General features: G+C 35.4%; 1 protein-coding gene across 2 annotated transcripts in view; it reads left to right on the top strand.

Moving 5' to 3' along the window:
- The window catches only part of LOC111149717 (anoctamin 3), a 445,297-nt gene that overhangs the window by 271,945 nt on the left and 152,345 nt on the right, over positions 1–21,007 (top strand). For both annotated transcript variants that reach the window (XM_022506952.1, XM_022506953.1), the window contains one exon: positions 11,518–11,676. In XM_022506952.1, coding sequence (XP_022362660.1) covers positions 11,518–11,676 — 159 coding nt within the window. The remainder of the gene's footprint in view (positions 1–11,517; positions 11,677–21,007) is intronic.

The raw sequence follows: 21,007 nt of genomic DNA, 5'->3' as shown, positions 1-21,007 counted from the left end.
TGTTGGCCATTTGTATATCTTCTTTGGAGAAATCTGTATTCAGATCCTATATCCATTTTTAGCCGGGTTATTTATGTTTCTATTGCTTTTTATATATTGTGAATATAAGTCCCTTATCAGACATATTTTAAGAATATTATTCCCATTCTGTGGTTTGCATTTTCACTTTCTTTGTTTTTTAAGATTTATTTATTTATTTGAGAGAGAAAGAGAGCAAGAGAGAGAGAGAGAGAGAGAATGAGCGCACAAGCGGGGAAGGGGCATGGGGCGAGAGAGAGGGAGAAAAGCAAAACCCTGCTAAGCATGGAACCCCACATGGGGCTCCATCTCATGATCCAGAGATCAAGACCTGAAACCAAATCAAGAGTGGACTGCTCAACTGACTGAGCCACCCAGGCACCACCCCCCCAACCTTTTTAATTTCTTAATGGCATATTTTTTGGAGCACAAAGTATTTAATTTTGATATACTCCTATTTATGCTGATGTTGTACTTAAAAATCATTACCTAACTCAAGGCCCCACATATTTATTCATATGGTTTAGACTAATAATTGTATACTTTTCTTCATTACATTAAGATCTATGGTCAATTTTGAGTTAATTTTTGTGTATGGTTTAAGACAGGGATCCCACCTCTTTTGCAAATGGATATACAGTTGCCCTAAGCACCATTTGTTGAAAAGAACATTTTTCCCATTGACTGGCCTTGGTGCTGTTGAAGGTCAATTGATCATAAATTTATGGGTTTATTTCTGAACTAAAATTGATGTTTGAATATAGTATAAAGTATGAATAACTTTTTTACACCGATATCTGATTTATCTGAATCAGCATTATTTACCAAAGCAACTATATCTTCACTTCCTTTACTAGCTTTACTGAATTTTCCTTAGCTTATTAGTTATTTAGAAGTTTTATTTTAAAATTTATCAGTGTTTGTTTCCATTATTTTTGTTATTTTTTAAATTGATTTCTACATCTTCATCCAGAACAGCCACACTATTAACTTGTCAGCACATGTTAAAGTTTTCTACATATTTTTTTTTTCTACTTGGAAACTAAAGTTATACATACGTTCCTGCTGATTCCTCTAGAATTTGAATAGATGCATGTTTTATGTTATCTATCATTTCTAAATATTATATGACATCAGGGTTTTGAAATTATGTTGTTTGCCATAATACTGGAATCACAACCCTGATTTTCTATTTTTATGTCCTACTTCTGAAACTTGGAGCTAGATTTTTACTGGGAGTACTTTACATCTCTGTGTTTTCCCCTTTATGCTTTATTTCGTGGTCAAAAAGAGTGCCACATCCCAAAGTATGTGCTTTGTATTCTAGTCAACTTAGGAAATTTGATAACATTGAGCTAGATCAGACTGCTTTTCATTTTGGAATAAGAGAACACCTGTCTCCCTGTCTCCTATTTTCTCCTTCATCATATCAAAGGTTCTTACTCAGTTGAAGTCAAACAGATCTCAATTGTCATTTATAATTTTTTTCTGAAAAGAACTTTGAAGTACTTTAAGGAATGAATTCAACTGCCCAATATTTATGTATCATTTTGTACAGAAAAAAAAATCCCTACCTGGAGTTAGTTGAAAAACCCCTAGAGGACTTAGAAAACAAGTCAAAGCTACAAAGGGCCTTTATTTGTCATAGCACCCACGCTTTTATTCATGGTAGGGATTGAGAGAGGAAACACCAATTGTCTACAGCCATGAAAGTAGGGAACAGAACTATGAGTAAACCCAGATTCTTTTATTTCCTTCCATTTTCTTTTTTTTATATCCTCTGTTGTGGCTGTTTCCAAACTGATAGGTTATCCCCTAATTATCCTATGGGGAAGTTTGGTAAGTGAGACTGTAGCCTTCTTTCCCTAGTACAGTATTTCATGATTTCTTTTTAAAGTCAACTTTTAATCTTTTAAATAAGTCCTTTTAAAAAAGATTTTTATTCATTTATTTGACAGAGAAAGACACAATGAGAGAGGAACACAAGCAGGAGGAGTGGGAGTGGGAAAAGCAGGCTTCCCGGAGAGCAGGGGCCCCATGTGGGGCTTGATCCCAGGACCCTGGGATCATGACCTGAACTGAAGGCAGACGCTTAACAGCTGAGCCACCCAGGCGCCCCTTAAATAAGTTCTTTAATTTTGACCTAATTTATTAATCTTACTTTGATGGCCAGACTCTAGGATGGCCTAAATGATCTCTCCCTCCAGGGATTTACACTCTTGCATCATCCTCTTCCCTATGACTTGCTTCCAAACACCGGAGTAAAGCAAAGGGGATGAGATATCACTTCCCTGACCTGTTACATTGTATAAAGCTGTCTTGCTGTCAGATTCACTCTGGAGACTCTTCTTTTTGATTTAAGTCTCAGCCCTATTGGGAAAGCCCACATGTCAAGAACTGTAGGAAGCTTCTGGGAGCAGCGGTTGGCCTCCAGCTAACAGCCAGCAGGAAGTCAGACACTCATTCCTTGGCCACAAGAAAATGACTTCTGCCAAGAATCTGAGTTATGGTGGAAGTGGATTCTCCCCAGTCAGGCCTTAAGATAAGAGTAAAGCTCCACACAGACCCCTGCCTTGGTTGCAGCTTTGTGTCCTCTACGCAAAAGACCCAGCTAAGCTACGCCTGAACTCCTGACTTACAGAAATGGAAGTGATGTATCTGCATCGGTTTAAGCTCCTAAATTTGTGGAACGCTTCTTATGCAACAATAGATAACTAATACCGTAAAATATGCTAATCTGATACATTAGAATGCAACCTCATCAGTGAATGTTTGGTGTACCATTAATGAAGCAAACCAACAATTCTCTAACTCAGATCTACCAGCAGGAGCTTGCCAGCAGGCCAGGCAAATAAAACCAACAAGATGCTCTTTCTGACTGACAGAAACAGATTTGAAGTTTTGAGTAAATGATTTTTGCCCAACTTGTAAACATTAATTGAATTAATTCAATAAAAATTAAGTTGACAAGATGCTCTATGGGCACAATACCAAGTATTTAGTCTAACAAAAATTACAATGACCTAATCTCATTAATCACTTTACTTTAATAAGCTATCTTTCTAAAACCTCCCCCTCCTTTTTTTTTTTTGTGCACAGAGGGCTTCCTCTTTAGAATTTCCTCTCTCTCCTCTATATCCCTACTTAATAACATCACATAATAATAAGAGTAATAAGAAGCATGTCTGTAATATTTTACATTTTTTTACTTCTGTCATTTATGCATCATGTCATTAAGCATGTATTTAGAGTGTCCTATGTATACATTCAATGATAGGATTTTTAAAACGATATTAATTTTTAAAAGATTTTATTTATTTGTTGGATGCAGAGGGAGAGAGAGAGTACAAGTAGGCAGAGCAGCAGGCAGAGGGAGAAGCAGGCTCCCCACTGAGCAAAGAACCCAACACAGGGCTCCATCTCAGGACCCTGGGATCACAATCTGAGCCCAAGGCAGACATTTAACTGACTGAGCCACCCAGGTGTCCCTCAACGATTGGATGTTAAAATGGACAAGAGACCATCTTTCTTCTGCACATTGCCATACTTAATTTTCACTTCACTACACCTGTGTGAACTGTTGATATTATTAGGAAGAGAAATTTGACTCTCTCTGTAACTTGAATGCTCTAACTGCAAATCCAATTTTTACTTTTATCCACTAAAAGAAAACAGCTTGCTTTTCTTTTTAATAATCTAAAATGACCTTTATTGATGTTTCTACAATGCACCAAACCTATTTTTGCATTTTACTTGTTATCATCGGAATTACGTCTTGTATTCATTTTTTTTTTTTTTTTTACCATATCGGACCTTACAGGGTACAATCTCACTTTACTCCATTTATTACTATATTCTCAGAGCTACAAGAGTTCTTAGCACATAGTAGATATGTAATAAATGCTTTATACAAATAAATATGAGTACATTGTTTTATTAGAGAAAAAGGATCACAGTGCTAAATGAAAAGAAATAGAGCCCTCTGGCCTTATTATAAGAATGGACTTTGACCTCAAGACATCTTTCTGCTCTTCAACATGTGTATTTAACTAGTATTGCTAGGAACGTGACAATAAGAGATACAAGGTAGCTGGTAAGATATATGACATAACTTAGTCTTTAAAAAAACTTTTAAAAAAAGTTTATTAAAAATACTTTTATTTTCTGGGGCACCTGGGTGGCTCAGTGGGTTAAAGCCTCTGCCTTCAGCTCGGATCACGATTCCAGGGTCCTGGGATGGAGCCCCACATTGGGTTTTCTGCTCAGCAGGGAGTCTGCTCCCTCCTCTTTCTCTGCCTGTCTCTGCCTACTTGTGATCTCTGTCTAACAAATAAATAAATTAAAAAAAAAAACTCTTTAAAAATACTTTTATTTTTTAGAATAGTTTAAGGTTCACAGAAAAATTGAGCAGAAGGAAAAGATTTCCCGTATACTCCCACCCCCACACATGCACAGCCTCTCCCATTATCAACATCCCAAACCAGAGTGGGAGATTTATTACAGTTGCTGAACCTGCATTAACATGTGATAATCACCCAGAGTCCATAGTTTACATTACAGTTCACACTTGGTGTGGTACATTCTATGCCTTAGAACAAGTGTATAATAACATGTATCCAACATTATAGTATCACTTAGAGTAGTTTCACTGCCCTGAAAATCCTCTGTGCTCTGCCTCTTCAGCCCTCCCTCTCTCCTGTCCTTGGCAACCACTGATCTTTTTACTGTCTCCATAGTCTTGCCTTTTCCAGAATGTCATATTGTATTGTACAGTATGTAGAGTTCCCAGACCTGGCTTCTTTCACTTGGCAACGTGGTCATTTATGAAGCTGGAAAAAACAAAAAACAAAACAACAACAACAAAAAACCTTAATATGATTTGAAAACAAACCACAAAACTTTGGCTGCTATGAAGATAACCGAGCAAGAAGAAGAATGGACATGTTTACTCCTACCCCTTCCCAAGTGTGTTTCTTCCCCTGTAAGTCTACCCGGGAGAGTAAAACTCAAGAAGCAGATCTACATCAAGATTGGAGTAAGGTCTGAAATGTCTGGAATATGCTTGGTTACTGTTTTGTTTCTGTGATTAGATATAGATATGCCATTTGGAAGCTGCCATTTGGGAGCTACCATTTGGAGCAAACAGCTTTGGCCCACCTGTTACATATCCTGTGAGCAGATGAGGCTGCAGAATCCTTCTGCACCTGCCTCTAGGCCAGGGGGGGTTGCTTCTTCCCTGTATACCCAAGAAGCATAAGTGAGAGAGAAGAGGCTCTGCCCTGCTTCTCCAAAACCTCATCTCTTAATCTGGGAGCTGCTCAGAATGACACAGCTTGCACACCCACTTGGTGTCAAGTAAAAGGAAGATGAAAGGAATTGCTATGGAAATCCCAGATGGGATAAACTTGCTCTTTGGCTAACATAAGACCTTTCCGTCTATTTCAAAGTCTGCCTCAATTTCAGCATCTATGAAATGGGGGGGAAAAAAGCACTTATCTCTCAGTTTTTATGAGCATGAAATGTGTGAATATATGCAAGGTATGTAGAAGAGTGCTTGGTTTCTGCTTATCTTATGTTAGTATTTATTATTTCTTTAGATATTACTTTGTTAGTTATTGTTTTCTTAAATAGATTTCTCTACCAGGTGTAATAGGAGCTAGAATACAATCTACCATCTGATAAAAGTATCAGAGTTTCAGATTTCTAAAGATGATGGGGACGAGAATTAGGGTTGACTTTCTGTTAAGGAAGCAATCAGCCTGGCCAGGGTCTTCTCCACAGTGAAGGCCACGCCTGTATAGCAATGAAGTGTGCTTTTTTGGGATTCTTAAGACTCATGATTAAAGATGATTTGCATAGGAAAATTTGCATAGTAATTACATTTCTGAAACATTTTTAGTTAAGCTAGGTGTGTTAAAAGATATATATGTATTAATACGCTTTGTGTCCCTGAGGACACTTAGAAAATTAAAACATTCTTCTCCCGTAAGTACCATTTTAAAATAAAAAATTTCTATGACAGAAAAACCAGAATTTTTATTAATTCAGCAGCACTTAGTAAATTTCTACTCTTGTGCAGGATTTCTCTTGAACTACAGTGCATGTGTATTTTCTGTTAGTTTATTTGAACAGGGGTTGCTTTTATTGTTGTAAATATGTGAACTTTTTGACAAAACCGTTTCTCATTTGTCTGAAATGAAAAAAATATTAAAACCTTTTTTTCCCTCCATAATGGGTAAGGTTAACAATAAGAGCTATTGTAAGGAATGGTTTTAACTCCAAACTAAATTATAGTTACATACTAAGGATGTTTGGATTTTTCTCTGATTAAGGAGCAGAAAGCTAGAACTTCTGAGTAAAACATGGCATCAGACTATAAACATCAATACAGTCATTTCTGAATTTCTCATTAATGATTGCCAAAAAATGATACAGAAACACAAAAACAAACACCACTGCTAAAAAGTAATGAAAAAGATTTTCATTATTTGAAGTTTTGGAAAAGATTAAGAAACACAAGCATGAAATACAAACACTTGGCCTTAAGAACTGAAACCAGCCTGATGGCTACCCAAATCACAGTGGAGAGTTGGGCTAGCCTGGCCCATCATTGGTCTGAAATGTTGGACTGCAAGGGCCACACAGCAAAGGAAACTAAGCATCCACTGCCCTTAAAAACACCAATTTTCTGAGCCAGAGTCATGCCTTGCCCACATGTGCCTCTACCTCTCTCTCTCTCTCTAAATCCAAACAGAAACAGAAATACCCAGGAAGAGGGCATGACAATAACTGATTGCATTCTGAATAGCAAAATTTGGATAAAAGGACTATAGGAGGTGGGAGTAGATATTGACAGCACTTGAAACCTATGCATACTATAGGTTTTCATGCCACATAGTATGGCAAAACAAGTCCATTTTTAAGCAAAAGTAACTTAGTAGAGACCAGTAACTTACTAAGTTACTTAGTAACTTACTAAGACCAGGACTCAATAATCAAGAAGATTCAAAACCATCCATGTTCCATAAAATCTTAAAAGACATCAGAAATTGCATTAGACTCTGTACACATGGGCTCCATTCTGAGTTGTGTGGCATACTGAGGAGTTGAAAGCAAATTTTTCTTGTGAATCAACGATTTTTCTCCTAGGTATATACTGATAGAAATGTATGCACATGTGTATTGCAAGATATACACATGAATGTTTATTATAGCTTTATTTTTAATAGCCGAGACTGGAAACAGCCTGAATAGCAGTTGTTAAGAGAAAGCATAAATAAGTTTTTTTTTTGTATTTATACAATAATATAACAGTGAAAAAAGACAAACTACAAATGCAAGAAAATTAGAGATGTATTGCACACCCATAATGTAACAGGAAAGAAGCCAGACAAAAAAGTTTATTCATTTTATATTTGCATTTACACAAAGTTCGAAAAGAGACAGAACTAAAATATAGTGTTTAAGGATATGCCCCTTGATAATAAAACTAAGGAAAGGCAAGAAATTAGTTTCATAAACAATAGGATTATGACTACCTTCTAGGGAGGGGCATGAAGAGGGAAGACATCACAACTAAGAAGGATGATGTAAGGGGGCTTCTGAAGGAGATGGGGGGTTCTGTTTCTTGACTTAGGTAGTAATTATACAGGTATTTTTCTTGTAATAATTCACTGTTATGCATTTGTTTATTGCACTTTTTGTTTTATAAATGCTGTTTCACAAGTATATGCAAAGGATATCTGCTTTCCTTTGCTCTGATTCTATATCCACACCAACATCCTTTGGATTACTTATCTATGTTTCTATCTGTTTTTGTCCTGAAGAAGATAATTTTCCAAAAAATTAGAAGGAGTCATTAGGATAATCAGAAAACAAGACAGATCCCAAAACAAATTAATACATTGCATACATATTTTACCTTATTTTTTGTGATAATAGCTGACTTTTTTTTAATCTCAAAAGGTCAGACAACATTGAGAGTAGCCTGTGTGCATTACCTCATTTAGTCATAACAATAATCGTACCATGTTGATAATACTGTTATCTTCCCTGAAAAGCTGTGTGAATTGAAGCTGAGAGGTGAGATTAAGTTACCTAAGAACACAATTAATTAAAACCCTAATCTGTCTGATACAGATACCAGTACCGAAACCAGCATATCATACTGAATTATACTAACTCAAAAGTATGGTAACCATGTAATCGGTCAACAATCACTCGCAGATTAATGACCTGACCTAATTTCATATCTGCCTGACAGAGGACCATGATAAATTCACCAAGACAACATGACCCTTACTGGCTCCTGGCACGTGTTAATCCATCTTCCTCGCATACACCCTGACGTTCTTCAACTCCATAGCTCAGGCCTCTACTCCTGCACATGTTAGATAGCATTGTAACTAAACATCTACATGCCTACCACTCCAGATGTATGCTAAATTTCCTGAAAGTCTTCTGTGTCCTCTTACATTTATCCCCCAGGTTTAACACGATACCTAGCATATATTAGGTGTTCAATAAGTTCTTGTTAGCTTGAAAAGAACAAATACTGAAAAATATATGCATCTCACAGACAGGCAGTTACTACCATAATTTTATTTGAAAAATACCCTAAAATGCATTTTCATGCAAATAGACAGACTTCTGTTGCTACTTGAAAATGTGCTAAAATCTTTGCAAAGGATTCTTTCTCAGCATGAGCTGTAACATGCATATTGTCAAGATATTCTTTAGAGAGGCCAGCTTTAAGGAAAGTACCTGAGCTTTGTGGTTTGTAATGCATTAAATAATTAAGTTGTTTTCAGAACTGTTAAAAGATAAGGTACCTGATGGATGATCAGCATCCCAGCTATTCTGAGCAAAACTAGTTTTATTCTGTCTTCTGGGATTCATAAACATGAAAATTGTTTCTAAATTAAATGCATCTATATTGTAATTGAAAGACATTTCACTATTCTACATAATTTAAGAGATGAGTCTTGATTTCATGTTTGAACGAACATTATTATATCAAGCAATTAAAGAAGTTGTTCTTTTGGTGTCTAGATACAATGATATATGGAATGAATTTCCTGCCAGTTCTGCTTTTTAAGGTTTGAACATGGTTAATCAATATATTGGTTAATGTTTGCCATATATCTATTAAAATAAAATATAATGCCTATAGCCTTAGAATTATATAGAACCTATACAATTTTTTAAAAGACTTATTTTTTATTTATTTTTATTTTTTAGATGGATTGAGAGAGAGAGCACAGGGCGGCAGGGGCAGGAGAGGAAAAGAGAGAATAAGCAGACACCATGCTGAGCCTGCAGCCTAATGCAAGGCTTGATCTCAAGACCTTGAAAGCATGACCTGAGTCGAAATAAAGAGCCAGAGTCTTAACCGACAGAACCACCCAGGCACCCCTATACAACATTTTTTAAACAAGATTCAGAAGAGATTTCCAAATTTCTCCATGCTTATCTATTACCATTCTGATCACTATTTTTCATTTGGCCTGGTAAACTCATCACTAATAATTTAGAAGTCATAGAATAATTAGATAATAAATTAGAATTCTAGTTAATATAGTTTGACTGAGAACACATTCACTCAGGAACAAAAGCTGTGAATAATGTCTAACGTCACTTATTGTAAAAACAACAAAAAAATATTGATTTTATTTGAGAGTAATGCAGCTGTTTCTCTGGGAGAGTTGAACATTTGTTTTGCTTAGACTTAGAACAATGGGTAACAGTATCTGACAGGGTTCCACTTTCAGGCCATGCTGCTTTTAAATATGAAAAGCACGGCGACGCCTGGGTGGCCTGATCATTTGGGCATCTGCCTCCTGTTGGGTCATGATCTCAGGTCCTGGGATCCAGCCCCGCATCAGGATCTCTGCTCAGCGGCGAGTCTGCTTCTCCTTCTGCCTCTGTGATCCCTCTCCCTTGCAATTGTTTCATTCTCTCTAAAATAAATAAAATCTTAAAAAAATTAAAAATATGGAAAGCACGTAAAATGAAATAAAAAACTATCTTATTTTCTTTTATTTTTCCTACCAACTATTCATTTACTTCTAGGTCTTCTCACTGAAGGACTTTTGCCTTCACCTGAGATTAAATGTTATTAGTACCATAAGACTCAGATGACCCTTAATAATGGACTGGAGTGGATGGTATACTTCAAGCAAAGGAAAATGTAGAAGAAAATTTGTATATGATTTTGTTTTAACCCAGTCCTTGTTTAAATTAATACAAAGATGTCTGGAGACAGTGGGTCATAAACGAAGTGGGTATAAAGCAAAGGGCACACCATGCCTATTGCAGTTCTGCTGTAATTTTGCGATTATCTTAACCTGTAATAATTTTATTTGTTTTAAGTATTGGAAGGGAGAGGATGAGAAATGAAAACACGATTTCTTCTTGGCCTTATATCCTTGAGGTCAGCCTTACCTGGATACACAGGATTATGGATATTTCCTGCCTTCCTTTGTTCCTCCCACAAATACTTATTGAAGCCTACTATGTATCTGATTCTAGATTAGATGCCTGGAATACTCTGAGGCAAAATGATGAAAAAAAAAAACCCTTACCTTGATACAGTTTTTACTCTAGTAGGACAAGGCAGACAGCAAACAACAGATAATATATTGTTTAGTGTTATATAACATGGTAGAAGTTAGTAAGTGCCAAGAAAAATAGACTGGGGAAAGTGGGCTAAGGGTCTCGGGGAGAGATGTTATGTGATGTCATTTGTAATGTGGCGGATCACTCAGGCGCCTCAGCTGTCAGGTCCGATGAGTCTTACAAGGCAAGAATTTGGTGGAAAATTGGCCAGTTTATAAAAAAATAGTGTGGGTGGATGGGTGCAGCAAGGGGAGGGCCTTAAAGCAATTTTGATGAGCAAGTGATTAGTCTTGGTAAGTGAGCTCTTTCAGTTGGCTCACGGATTTATATCCTGTGAACAAGTATTTGGGGAGCAAGCCGCTCAGGAATTATTGTTTGGTTTAGTGTTGTTGAACACAGCTTTAGAAAATAGTATCTATTCTGAATATTATTTAGTATTAGAAGCTATGTTGGCTTCAGTACTTATGTTAAGACTTCGTGCCTTTATTTTTGAAATGAGAGTTGTAAGTATTAAATAAGATCACACATGTAAAGCACTTATGCCTGAGACTGATGTTGAATAAATATGCAACATATGCTAGCTGATATTATTTTTATAGGACCTTATTGAATAAAACATACACATTCTGATGCCAACATCAGACAACCAGTTTCTGGTATGAGACTGTGTAATTTCAAATTCTGGAACATCACTTGTTAGCTTGTCTCCTATTATAGATTGCAACTTTCTTTAATCATCTTTCCATGTCTTATAACTGGAATGTAAAACAACACATTTTTTTCTTTGCTTTTGGATTGCCTGTATCCAAACCAAAGTGACTGAAACCAAAATGTGTGTGCTTGTCTAACCTACACTATTAATAAGCATTGTTTTATTTGCAGAATGACATGAATTACATAGCATCCAGTGGACTTCTATTTAAAGATGGCAAAAAACGGATTGATTACATCCTGGTTTACAGGAAGTCAAATATACAATATGACAAAAGAAACACATTTGAAAAGAACCTCCGAGCAGAAGGCCTGATGTTGGAAAAGGAAGTAGGTGCTTTAATAACACTTGTTTTATGGCATAATGGGCTAGAAGGGATATAATCTCTTATATTTTAGCATGGGAAGTGTATAGCACATGTTTCTATAAAATGCATAGTTATTTTCTCCCAAATGTAAAAGAAATACGTATGTACGGTCCCATTTAAATGTGTATTCCTTTTTTACTTACACATTTTCGTAAATTTAAATATTTTTCAAAGGGCATAACTATTTTTACAATTTCACAAATTGAAAAAGAAATCATTATACCTATATAAAGTATAAAACCAACGAAAAGAAGGATGCTGAAAGAGTGCCAAGCCGTTAATGTCTGGGTTTCAATATTGGAACTGTAAATGAGTTCCTCCTCAATCTTTTTTTTTTTCTAATGCTTTTATTTTTATTTCAGACCTTATTTTTTTTAGGGCCATTTTAGGATGGCAAAACTGAGAAGAAGGTACAGAGATTCCCCATAGAGCGCCTGCTCCCACAGATTTTCTCCCATCATCAAGATCCCTGTACCAGAGTGATACCTTTGTTAGGATTAATGAACCTACATGGGCTCATTATTATCACCCGTAGTCCAATAGTGTTCACTCTTGACGTTGTACATGATATGGGTTTGGGCAAATGTACAATAACATGAATAACATGTATCTACCCTATGGTATAATGCAAAGTATTTTCACTGTCCTAAAAATCCTGTGTGTTTTGCCTGTGCCTCTCTCTGCCACCCTCAGCTCCCAGCAACCACTGATCTTCTTACCGTCTCCATAGTTTTACCTTTTCCAGAATGTCTTATAGTGGAATCATACAATTTGTAGCCTTTTCAGGCTTGATGTCTTCCACTGAGTCATATGTACTTAAGGTTGCTCCATGTCTTTTCATGGCTTTATAGATATTTTCATTTTAGTGCTGAATACTTTTCCATAATATAGATGTACCACAGTGTGTTTCTTCATTCACCTACTGAAGGACCTCTTGGTGGTTTCTAGGCTTTGACAGTTATGAAAAAAGCTTCTTTAAACATCCTTGTGCAGGTTTTTGTGTGGACGTAAGTTTTCAACTTTGGGTAAATACCAAGGAGTGGATTGCTGGATCATATGGTAAAAGCATGTTCATTTTTGTGAGAAACCCTCACACCGTCTTCCCAAATGGCTGTGCCATTTTACATTCATTCCCACCAGCAATGAATGAGAGTTCCCATTGCTCCAAGTCCGCACCAGCACTTGCTGCTGCCAGTATTCTGAATAATGGTCATTCTAGTAGGATAGTAGATAGTGGTTGCTCATTTTTTTAATTTGCATTTTCCTGACGTATGATGTATAGCATCTTTTCATGTGCTTATTTGTCATCTATATATCTTGTTTAGTGAGGTATCTGTTAAGGCCTTTCAGCTGTTTGTTTTCTTATTGTTAAGTTTTAAGAATTCTTTATATATTTTCGAATAACAGTTCTTTATCAGATGTGTCTGTTGCAAACATTTTTTTCAGTCTGTTGCTTGTTTTCGCCTTTCTTTTTTTAAAAAATATTTTTATTTTTTTATAAACACATAATGTATTATTAGCCCTAGTGCATAGGTCTGTGAATCGCCAGGTTTACACACTTCACAGCACTCACCAATATCCATAACTCTCATTTCTTTTGACATTGTCTTTCACAGAGCAGAAGTTTTTAATTTTAAGCAAGTCCAACTTATCAATTTTTTTCATGGACTGTATTCTTGGTGTTTTATTTTATTTTTTTAAATTTATTTTTTTAATTTTTTAATCTTTTTTTATTGTCTTGTTAGTCACCATAAAATACATCATTCGTTTTTGATGCAGTGTTCCAAGATTCAGTGTTTATGTGCAACACCCAGTGCTCCTTGCAGTACGTGCCCTCCTTAATACCCACCACCAGGCTCAGCCTGGTATTATATTTTAAAAAGCATCCTCATACCCAAGGTCATATAAATTTTCTCTTATTTTGTCTTTTAAGAGTTACATAGTTTTTCATTTTATATATAGGTCTTGATCTATTTTTAGCTAATTTTCATGAAGGGTGTAAGGACTGTGTCTAGATTTATTTAGATAGCTTTTGCATGTGGATGTCCAGTTGTTCCAGCATCATGTGTTTAAAAAATGGTTTTTGCTCCATTGTTTGACCTTTGATTCTCTGCAAAAGATTACCTGGCTTTCATAAGTCAAGTAGATATTTATGTGGGTCTATTTCTAGGCTCACCATACTGTTCCATTTTTCTATTTGCGTACTTATTCACTAATTCCACTACTGTAGTTATTTAGTGAGTCTTGAAGTCAGGTAGCATCAGTCCTCCAAATATGTTATCCTCCTTCAAAATCGTGTTCACTATTCTGTGTCTTTTTCTTCTCCATAATCTTTGTCAGTATCCACAAAATAACTTGCCGAAATTTTGATTGGCATGGCACAAATCTATAGATCAAGTTGAGAAGAACTGACATCTTGACAATATCGTCTTCCTATCCATGAACATGAAATCTCTCTCCACTTATTTAGTTCTTTGACCTCATTAAATAGAATTTTATAGTTGTCCTCATATAGATATTGTACATGTTTTCTTTAGATTTATACCTAAGTAATTAGATCTTTGTGGTACTAAGGTAAATGGTATTGTGTTTTTACTTTCAAATTCCATTGTTCATTGCTGAAAGAAAGCAATAACTTGTATATATTAACCTTCCATCTTCAAAATTCCTGTTGTAATTATTTATTGGTTCCAGGATTTGTTTTTGTTGTTATTGTTGATTTGTTTGAAATTTTTACATGTCTCTGTCATCTAACTATGTCATCTGAGAACAAAAGAGTTTTCTTTATTCCTCCTGAGTCTGTGTACCATTTTTGTTCTTTTTCTATCACACTGTATTCACTAGTACTTCCAGTATAATGTTGAAAAGGAGTAAACAGGTGCCTTTTTCCTGATCTTAGTAGGAAAGCTTCTAGTTTCTTACCATTAAGTATGTTAACTGTAGGTGTTTTATAACTATTCTTTATCAAGTTGAGTAAGTTCAACTCTATTGCTAGTTTACTTAGTTTTTATCATGAATGGATATTGAATTTTGTCAAATGCTTTTTATGCATCTATTAATATGATCATATGATTTTTCCTTTTCAGCCTGTTGATATGATGGATCACATTAGTTGATTTTCAGATATTGAAACGGCCTTGCATACTTAAGATAGATCCCAATTGGTTGTGGTATATAATCCTTTTTAGACATTGTTAGATTCTATTTCCTAATATTTTGTTAAAAATTTTTGTGTGTATGTTCATGACAGATATCGGTCTGTAGTTTTTTGTTTTTTGTTTTCTTGGAGTGCCTTTGTATGATTTTAATAATAGTGTAGTGCTGGCCTCATAGAATGAGTTAGGATGTTTCCCCTCCACTTGTGTACTCTGAAAGACATTATAGGAAAGTGGCACAATTTCTCTGCTTGGTAGAAACCATCAGTGTACCTATCTGGGCCTGGTGCTTTTTTCTTTTGGAAAGTTATTAATTAATGATTCCGTTTCTTCTTTAATAGATACAGACCCATTCAGATTGTCTACTTTTTGTATGTGAATTTTGGCAGATTGTGTCTTTAAAGAAACTGGCCCATTTCATCTAGGTTATCATATGTGAGCATAGAGTGAACCATAATATTCCTTTATTAACCTTTTAATTTCCGTGGGCTCTGTAGTCAAGTCCCCTCTTTCATTTCTGATACTGATAATTTGTGTCTTCTCTATTTTTCTTAGTAAGCTGTCTAGAGGCTTAATGATTTATTGATCTGGTCAGAGAACAAATATTTCACCAATTTTTCTGTTGTTTTTTTTTTCTGTTTCAAATTTTACTGGTTTATCCACTAATTCTTTTTTATTGAAGTATTGTTGACATAATGTTATGATATGATATGCTCTAAATTCTTGTTCTTTTTTTCTACTTATTTTGATTTTAATTTCCTCTTTTTTTTTAGTTTCTTAAGGTAGAAACTGAGATTATTGGCTTTAAATCTTCCTTCTTTTTTTTTTACATGCAGTCAATGCTATAAATTTACCCCTAAGCACAACTTTCACTGTATTTAAATTTTAGATAGTTTAAATACTGATAAATTGTGTTTACACTTGCACATAGCAGGAAAATATTTTTTCCTCTGGAGATTTCATCTTTGTCCTATGTGTCATTTGGAAGTGTGTTATTTAATCTACATATATTTTGAGATTTTCCAGTTATCTTTTTGTTATTGATTTTAGTTTAATTCCATTGTGGTCTGAAAGCAGACATTGTAACATGATCTCTACTCTTTTAAATTTGTTAAGATACGTTCTATGGCCTAGAATATAGTTTATCTTCTTGAATGGTCCATGTGAGTTTGAGAAAATGTGTATTCTGCTGTAAATGTAGTAATTTATAGATGTCAATTGTATCTACTTGATCAATGGTGTTTGTGAGTTCAACGATTTTTTTTTAAGATTTTATTTATTTATTTGAGACGGTGGGGGGGTAGCAGGCTCCCTGCCGAGCAGAGAGCCAGATGTGGGGCTCCATCCCAGGACCCTGCGATCATGACCTGAGCTGAAGGCAGAGGCTTTAACCCACTGAGCCACCCAGGCACCCCGTGTTCAATGATTTTCTTACTGGTTTTCTGCCTGTTGGGTTTGTCTAATTCTGATAGAGGATTGTTGAAGTCTCCATCTGTGACAGTGGATTCATTTGTTTCTCCTTGCAGTTCTGTCAGTTTTGCCTCACACAGTTTGACATTCTTATGAGGTGCATACACATTAAAAGTTGTTATTGTCTTCTTGGAGAATTGGCTCCTTTATCATTATGAGATGGCCTTCTTTATCTCTGACAACTTTTTTTCCTTGAATGATTGTTTTAAAGTGTTCTTTAAAGGATGTTATTTTTTTCTACTGAAACAATAAAACTATCAATGTCCATTAAAAAAATAGTAGATAAAGAGAAAGGAGATAGAAACATATCTTTCATACTCCTTTTATCAAAAACATATCTTTCATACTCCTTTTTATCAAAAATCTCTTGCCATTTTAGTTAAGCCCCTAAAGTCCTAAAAAACATCCATTAAACACATAATTATCATATTACAAAAGAAAAAAATCTTAATGTGAAAAACTTAAAGTATAAAAATGTACAAAGTAAGAAGTCAAAGTTTACATCTACTATCTCCCAAATCATGTCCTTTTCTTTATTAATAGCCCTATTAATACCTTGATTTTATTCTGCTAGGAGTCCCTCAAGATATTTTCTATGTATATATAAAATGTATACATTTTTTAGAAAAAAAAATAGTCATTTTATACATACTAGTCTACTACTCCAGTCTGTCATTTAACAATGTACTATGAATATCTTAAATTGCCATTATATTTTGATCCAGCTCATCTTTTTTGTAAGGTGTATAGTGTTACAACTTGGGGATTTAATTAGCCATTCCCTTATTCAAAGACAATTTTTAAATTAAGTTTTTGAGGGGCCTCTAAATTACTACAAGTGTGATTCAACTACTTTTCTAAAAAATGGGACAGACAAGGTGAAAATTGTTGATGATTTCTTTGATTAAATATCTAAGTAATTTGCTAATCAATGTCAGTTAAATAGAGTGCTCACAGGTACTTACATATGATATGGGAGCCTCCTCCCCTTTTTTCTCACGGGACAGCTCCTGTTGTTAGTTTTCTAAGAAACACATAAGGATATACTGAATTATAATTTGAGGATGCCCTAGAAAACTGAAGTATTTATATTTATTAACGCTTTTAAAATATATATAAAATAACATTACAATGGCTTGACTCTTTACAAGGTAAGGATTTATTCACACACTGTCTAGTGCTATAGAATTGATCAAGTTGAGTTCTGGTCTCAACTTCTATTGACTCCTTTAATTGTGTTTCCCTTTTTTGTTTTTTTTCTGGGAATTTTAACCCAGAATATCCATATCACTAGAGTAATTCAACCAACAAGTATTTATTACAAAATCTTATGAACTCAGTCTTGTGATAAGATTTTATTTCCCCATGATTTCTCCTCCATGTAATCAATCATTTCCTCATCTGTTCCCAGTGCAATTTATACATACATCCAATTATAATATTGTTAGTTATTTTGCTTACATATCTCCAATTATTTATTAATTCAGCAAATAATCTTATCACATACTATTCAAGCTACTGGGGATCCAGTCAGTAAGTAGACTTTCATTAAATTTACACTACATAGGAGTCAGTCTTTCATAATTTCAATCTGTGATAAGTGACCCCTCCCCCCCCCAAAAAAAGTAATCCTAGAAAGATTTATTTTAAGGGCAGTGATCTAGTCTGGACGGTGAGGGAACACTAGAGGAAGGGAAGAAGTGAAATTAAAAAAATAATCTTTGAAATTTAAAAATGGATAATACCTAAAATAAGTCAAATAAAAGGGCAAGACATGGTTTTCAGTACTGACTACACATTCTAATCACCTGGGTATCTCTTAATCTATTAATGCCAAACCCCATTATCATAGGAATCAATTGGTTATCATGATGGCAGTGGGAGGAAGGACCCTGGCATTTTTTAATACCAGAATAAAAGGGTACTAGATGAGTATGGAAAGAATGGTGAGGGCTAAATAATTACACCTAGTAGTATAAGATTTTTGATGACTTTCTTAAGAAAAATGGGGAACTATTGAAAAAATTTAAGCAGGGCAGGATCATGACCATATTTGTTTTCTAAGAAGATACCTTGGAATCCTGAAAAGAGGATAGATTTGAAGAGTAGGACTAAATGCACAGATATCATGGATGGCATTAGAGAGGGAGGAGGAAGATAGAGATCTGATAAATATTTAAGTTAAAAGGTAGATACTTGGTTTGGTTATGATAGGAAAAGAAAGGAAGATCTCAAGGATAATTTAGGATTGTGGCTTGAGCGATTTCTTTATTCATTCAAGGAGCATTAATGAAGTACCTATTATATACTATATTCTGGAGATAAATGGGAATCAAGATAGATAAAAATGGGTAATGTTTTCATAGGAGGAGAGAAACCATAAATCAACAAGAAAAACTGCATAATGAGAAATGTAGTACAATTATTAAAACAGAATAATTTATTAAAGTTTTTTTTTTTAAGTTTTATTTATTTTAGAGAAAGAGAACTAGCAGGAGTTTGCATGTGTTGGGGGAGGGTCAGACGAAGAGGAAGGGAGAGAATCTCAAGCAAACTCCCCGCTGAGCATGCAGTCTAACAAGGGGCTTGATCTTATACCCATGGTGATCATGGTCTGAGCTGAAATCACGAGTCAGATGCTTAACTGACTGAGCCACCCAGGTACCCCTAAAACAGAATAACTTATATAGGGAATGTGGCTAGGTGGTTATGTATGCATGTGTGATCCGAAAGAGTTATAAATGAAAAGGAGTCCATCATGGGAAGATTAGGGGACAAAATACTACTGGCAGAAAGAATAGCAAGTAGAAAACTACTTTTGACAAGAAGAGAGCTAATTTGGGGGAGAAAGTGGAGTGGGATTATGGGAACAAAGATCATAAGCTGGTAATTAAGGGGCCTTTGAGAAATATAAGTAGAAAATGTTTGAAGTTTGTGTTAGAGCCCACTGAGGAGTGTGAACTGAAAGTTAATGCTTTTGTCTTTAGAACATAGATGGTAATATAAGCCACATATTAGGATGAAGCCACTAGAGAGAAGAAAAGAAAATGAATCTAGGGGTGAGACTGTAAAATATAGGAGAGGAGAGTAGACATTTGAAGGTAGATGGAAGAGGCAGAGAAGAGGAGTCACAAGGAAAAGGGACTAGCAGGGTAACGTACCGCTGAGCAGTCCAGTAAGACAAGAAGGAGGCTCGTTCCATTGGAGGTTGTGAAAATCTTTGGTGAAAGCAAGGAGAATCATCTCTCTGAGGAGACAGACGTGCAACCATGATGGACATGGTTTGAAGAGCGGAAAAGCAGAGACAGCAGCAAATGTTACCCTGTAGGTGGGAGGATGAAAAGCAGTAGCCAGAGATGGGCAAGAGCTCTTAGGAGGTTTCATTCTCTCTTTCTTTCTTTTTTCTTATATGAGATGCTTAAATGGTGATGGGAAAGAAGGGTGAGGAGAGGGTGAGAAGAGGGAGGGGAGGGAAAAGAAAGGGCTTGTGATACGAGGACAGAGAAAAGGAAATTATGAACATGTCAGCAAGTATCAGACTTGTTAGCTGAAAAATAGGAATATCCCTCAGGCACCAAGTTCCCAGTTTTTAAATTTACATTCACCAGAGCTAAGCCTTGAGTCTGGCAGAGAACAGGTTTCAAATCCTCATTGTATCACACGTTCATATGGACAATTTCTAGATGATCACATCACCAGTAGATAGGGATTCATATTGGAAGGCCATATAAATGAATAGGTAGATGATCTGTAACTGTGCTTGTGTTCCAAGTACATTTTCAGGTTGTATGAGCAATTTGTCTTCTTAGACCTACTCTTATCAACTACCACATTCTGTTTTCTTTCAGCTCTCTGCCACCAGCTCGCAGAGAGTGACTTTGTAAAAACTCAATTTTTAAATTCCTTCTCTCAAAAGTGAATATTCTACTTCTTGGGAATTTTGGATGGAATAATTAAATAATAATGTGAAGTGTGAAGGCGGTGGGTGTTTTGTTCCCTCCGAAAAGGCTGCCTTCATCAGAACTAACAGAATAGCAGCAGATTGGGAGCTTTTGATTCCAAGGGGGAAAGTGATCTTTCTCCCTGGCAACACCGTCCCTTCACCAACCCCCTGCTCAGTAGCTGTGAGAACATGAAACTACTTTTGTTTTGTTTTAAGTAGAGGTATAACAAAAGAGAAATTAAGTTGAGGAAGTTATAAAAGAAGACAATTCATGCTGCTTGAAAAAGATCTATATATATTTAAAGTTAAGACATACAAAATTAGAAATGTTCTAGCTGTATGTGCACTTAGCTTGACATTTCACTCCTTGATGGTAGAATTAATGTAGAAACATCTTTCTAAAGCATCTCTTTTATTTAAGTGTATTAGATATTTTCACATCTTAAAGGTTGACAGGAATGAATTAATAATCAGTGCTATGCCAGGTATTCATGATGCTAATTTGAATTTTGACATAATGCCTCTTCCAGAATAATTCTGGTTTATTTGCATTCTTGTTTCCATCATCTCTTGGTGAGGTACAAGTTACATAGGACGTGTACTTAAAATAAGTTAACTCACTCATTCATCCATTCAACGAATGTTTAGTGAGTGATTACTCTGTGCCCTGCATGGAACTCAGTGCTTAGTAAACATAAATGAATAGAATGAAGATCCCTTCTTCC

Source organism: Enhydra lutris, unplaced genomic scaffold (assembly GCF_002288905.1).
Source record: "Enhydra lutris kenyoni isolate GAN:26980312 unplaced genomic scaffold, ASM228890v2 scaffoldscaffold22, whole genome shotgun sequence".
NCBI classification, from domain to species: domain Eukaryota; kingdom Metazoa; phylum Chordata; class Mammalia; order Carnivora; family Mustelidae; genus Enhydra; species Enhydra lutris.
This window is presented reverse-complemented; position numbering and strand designations above follow the sequence as displayed.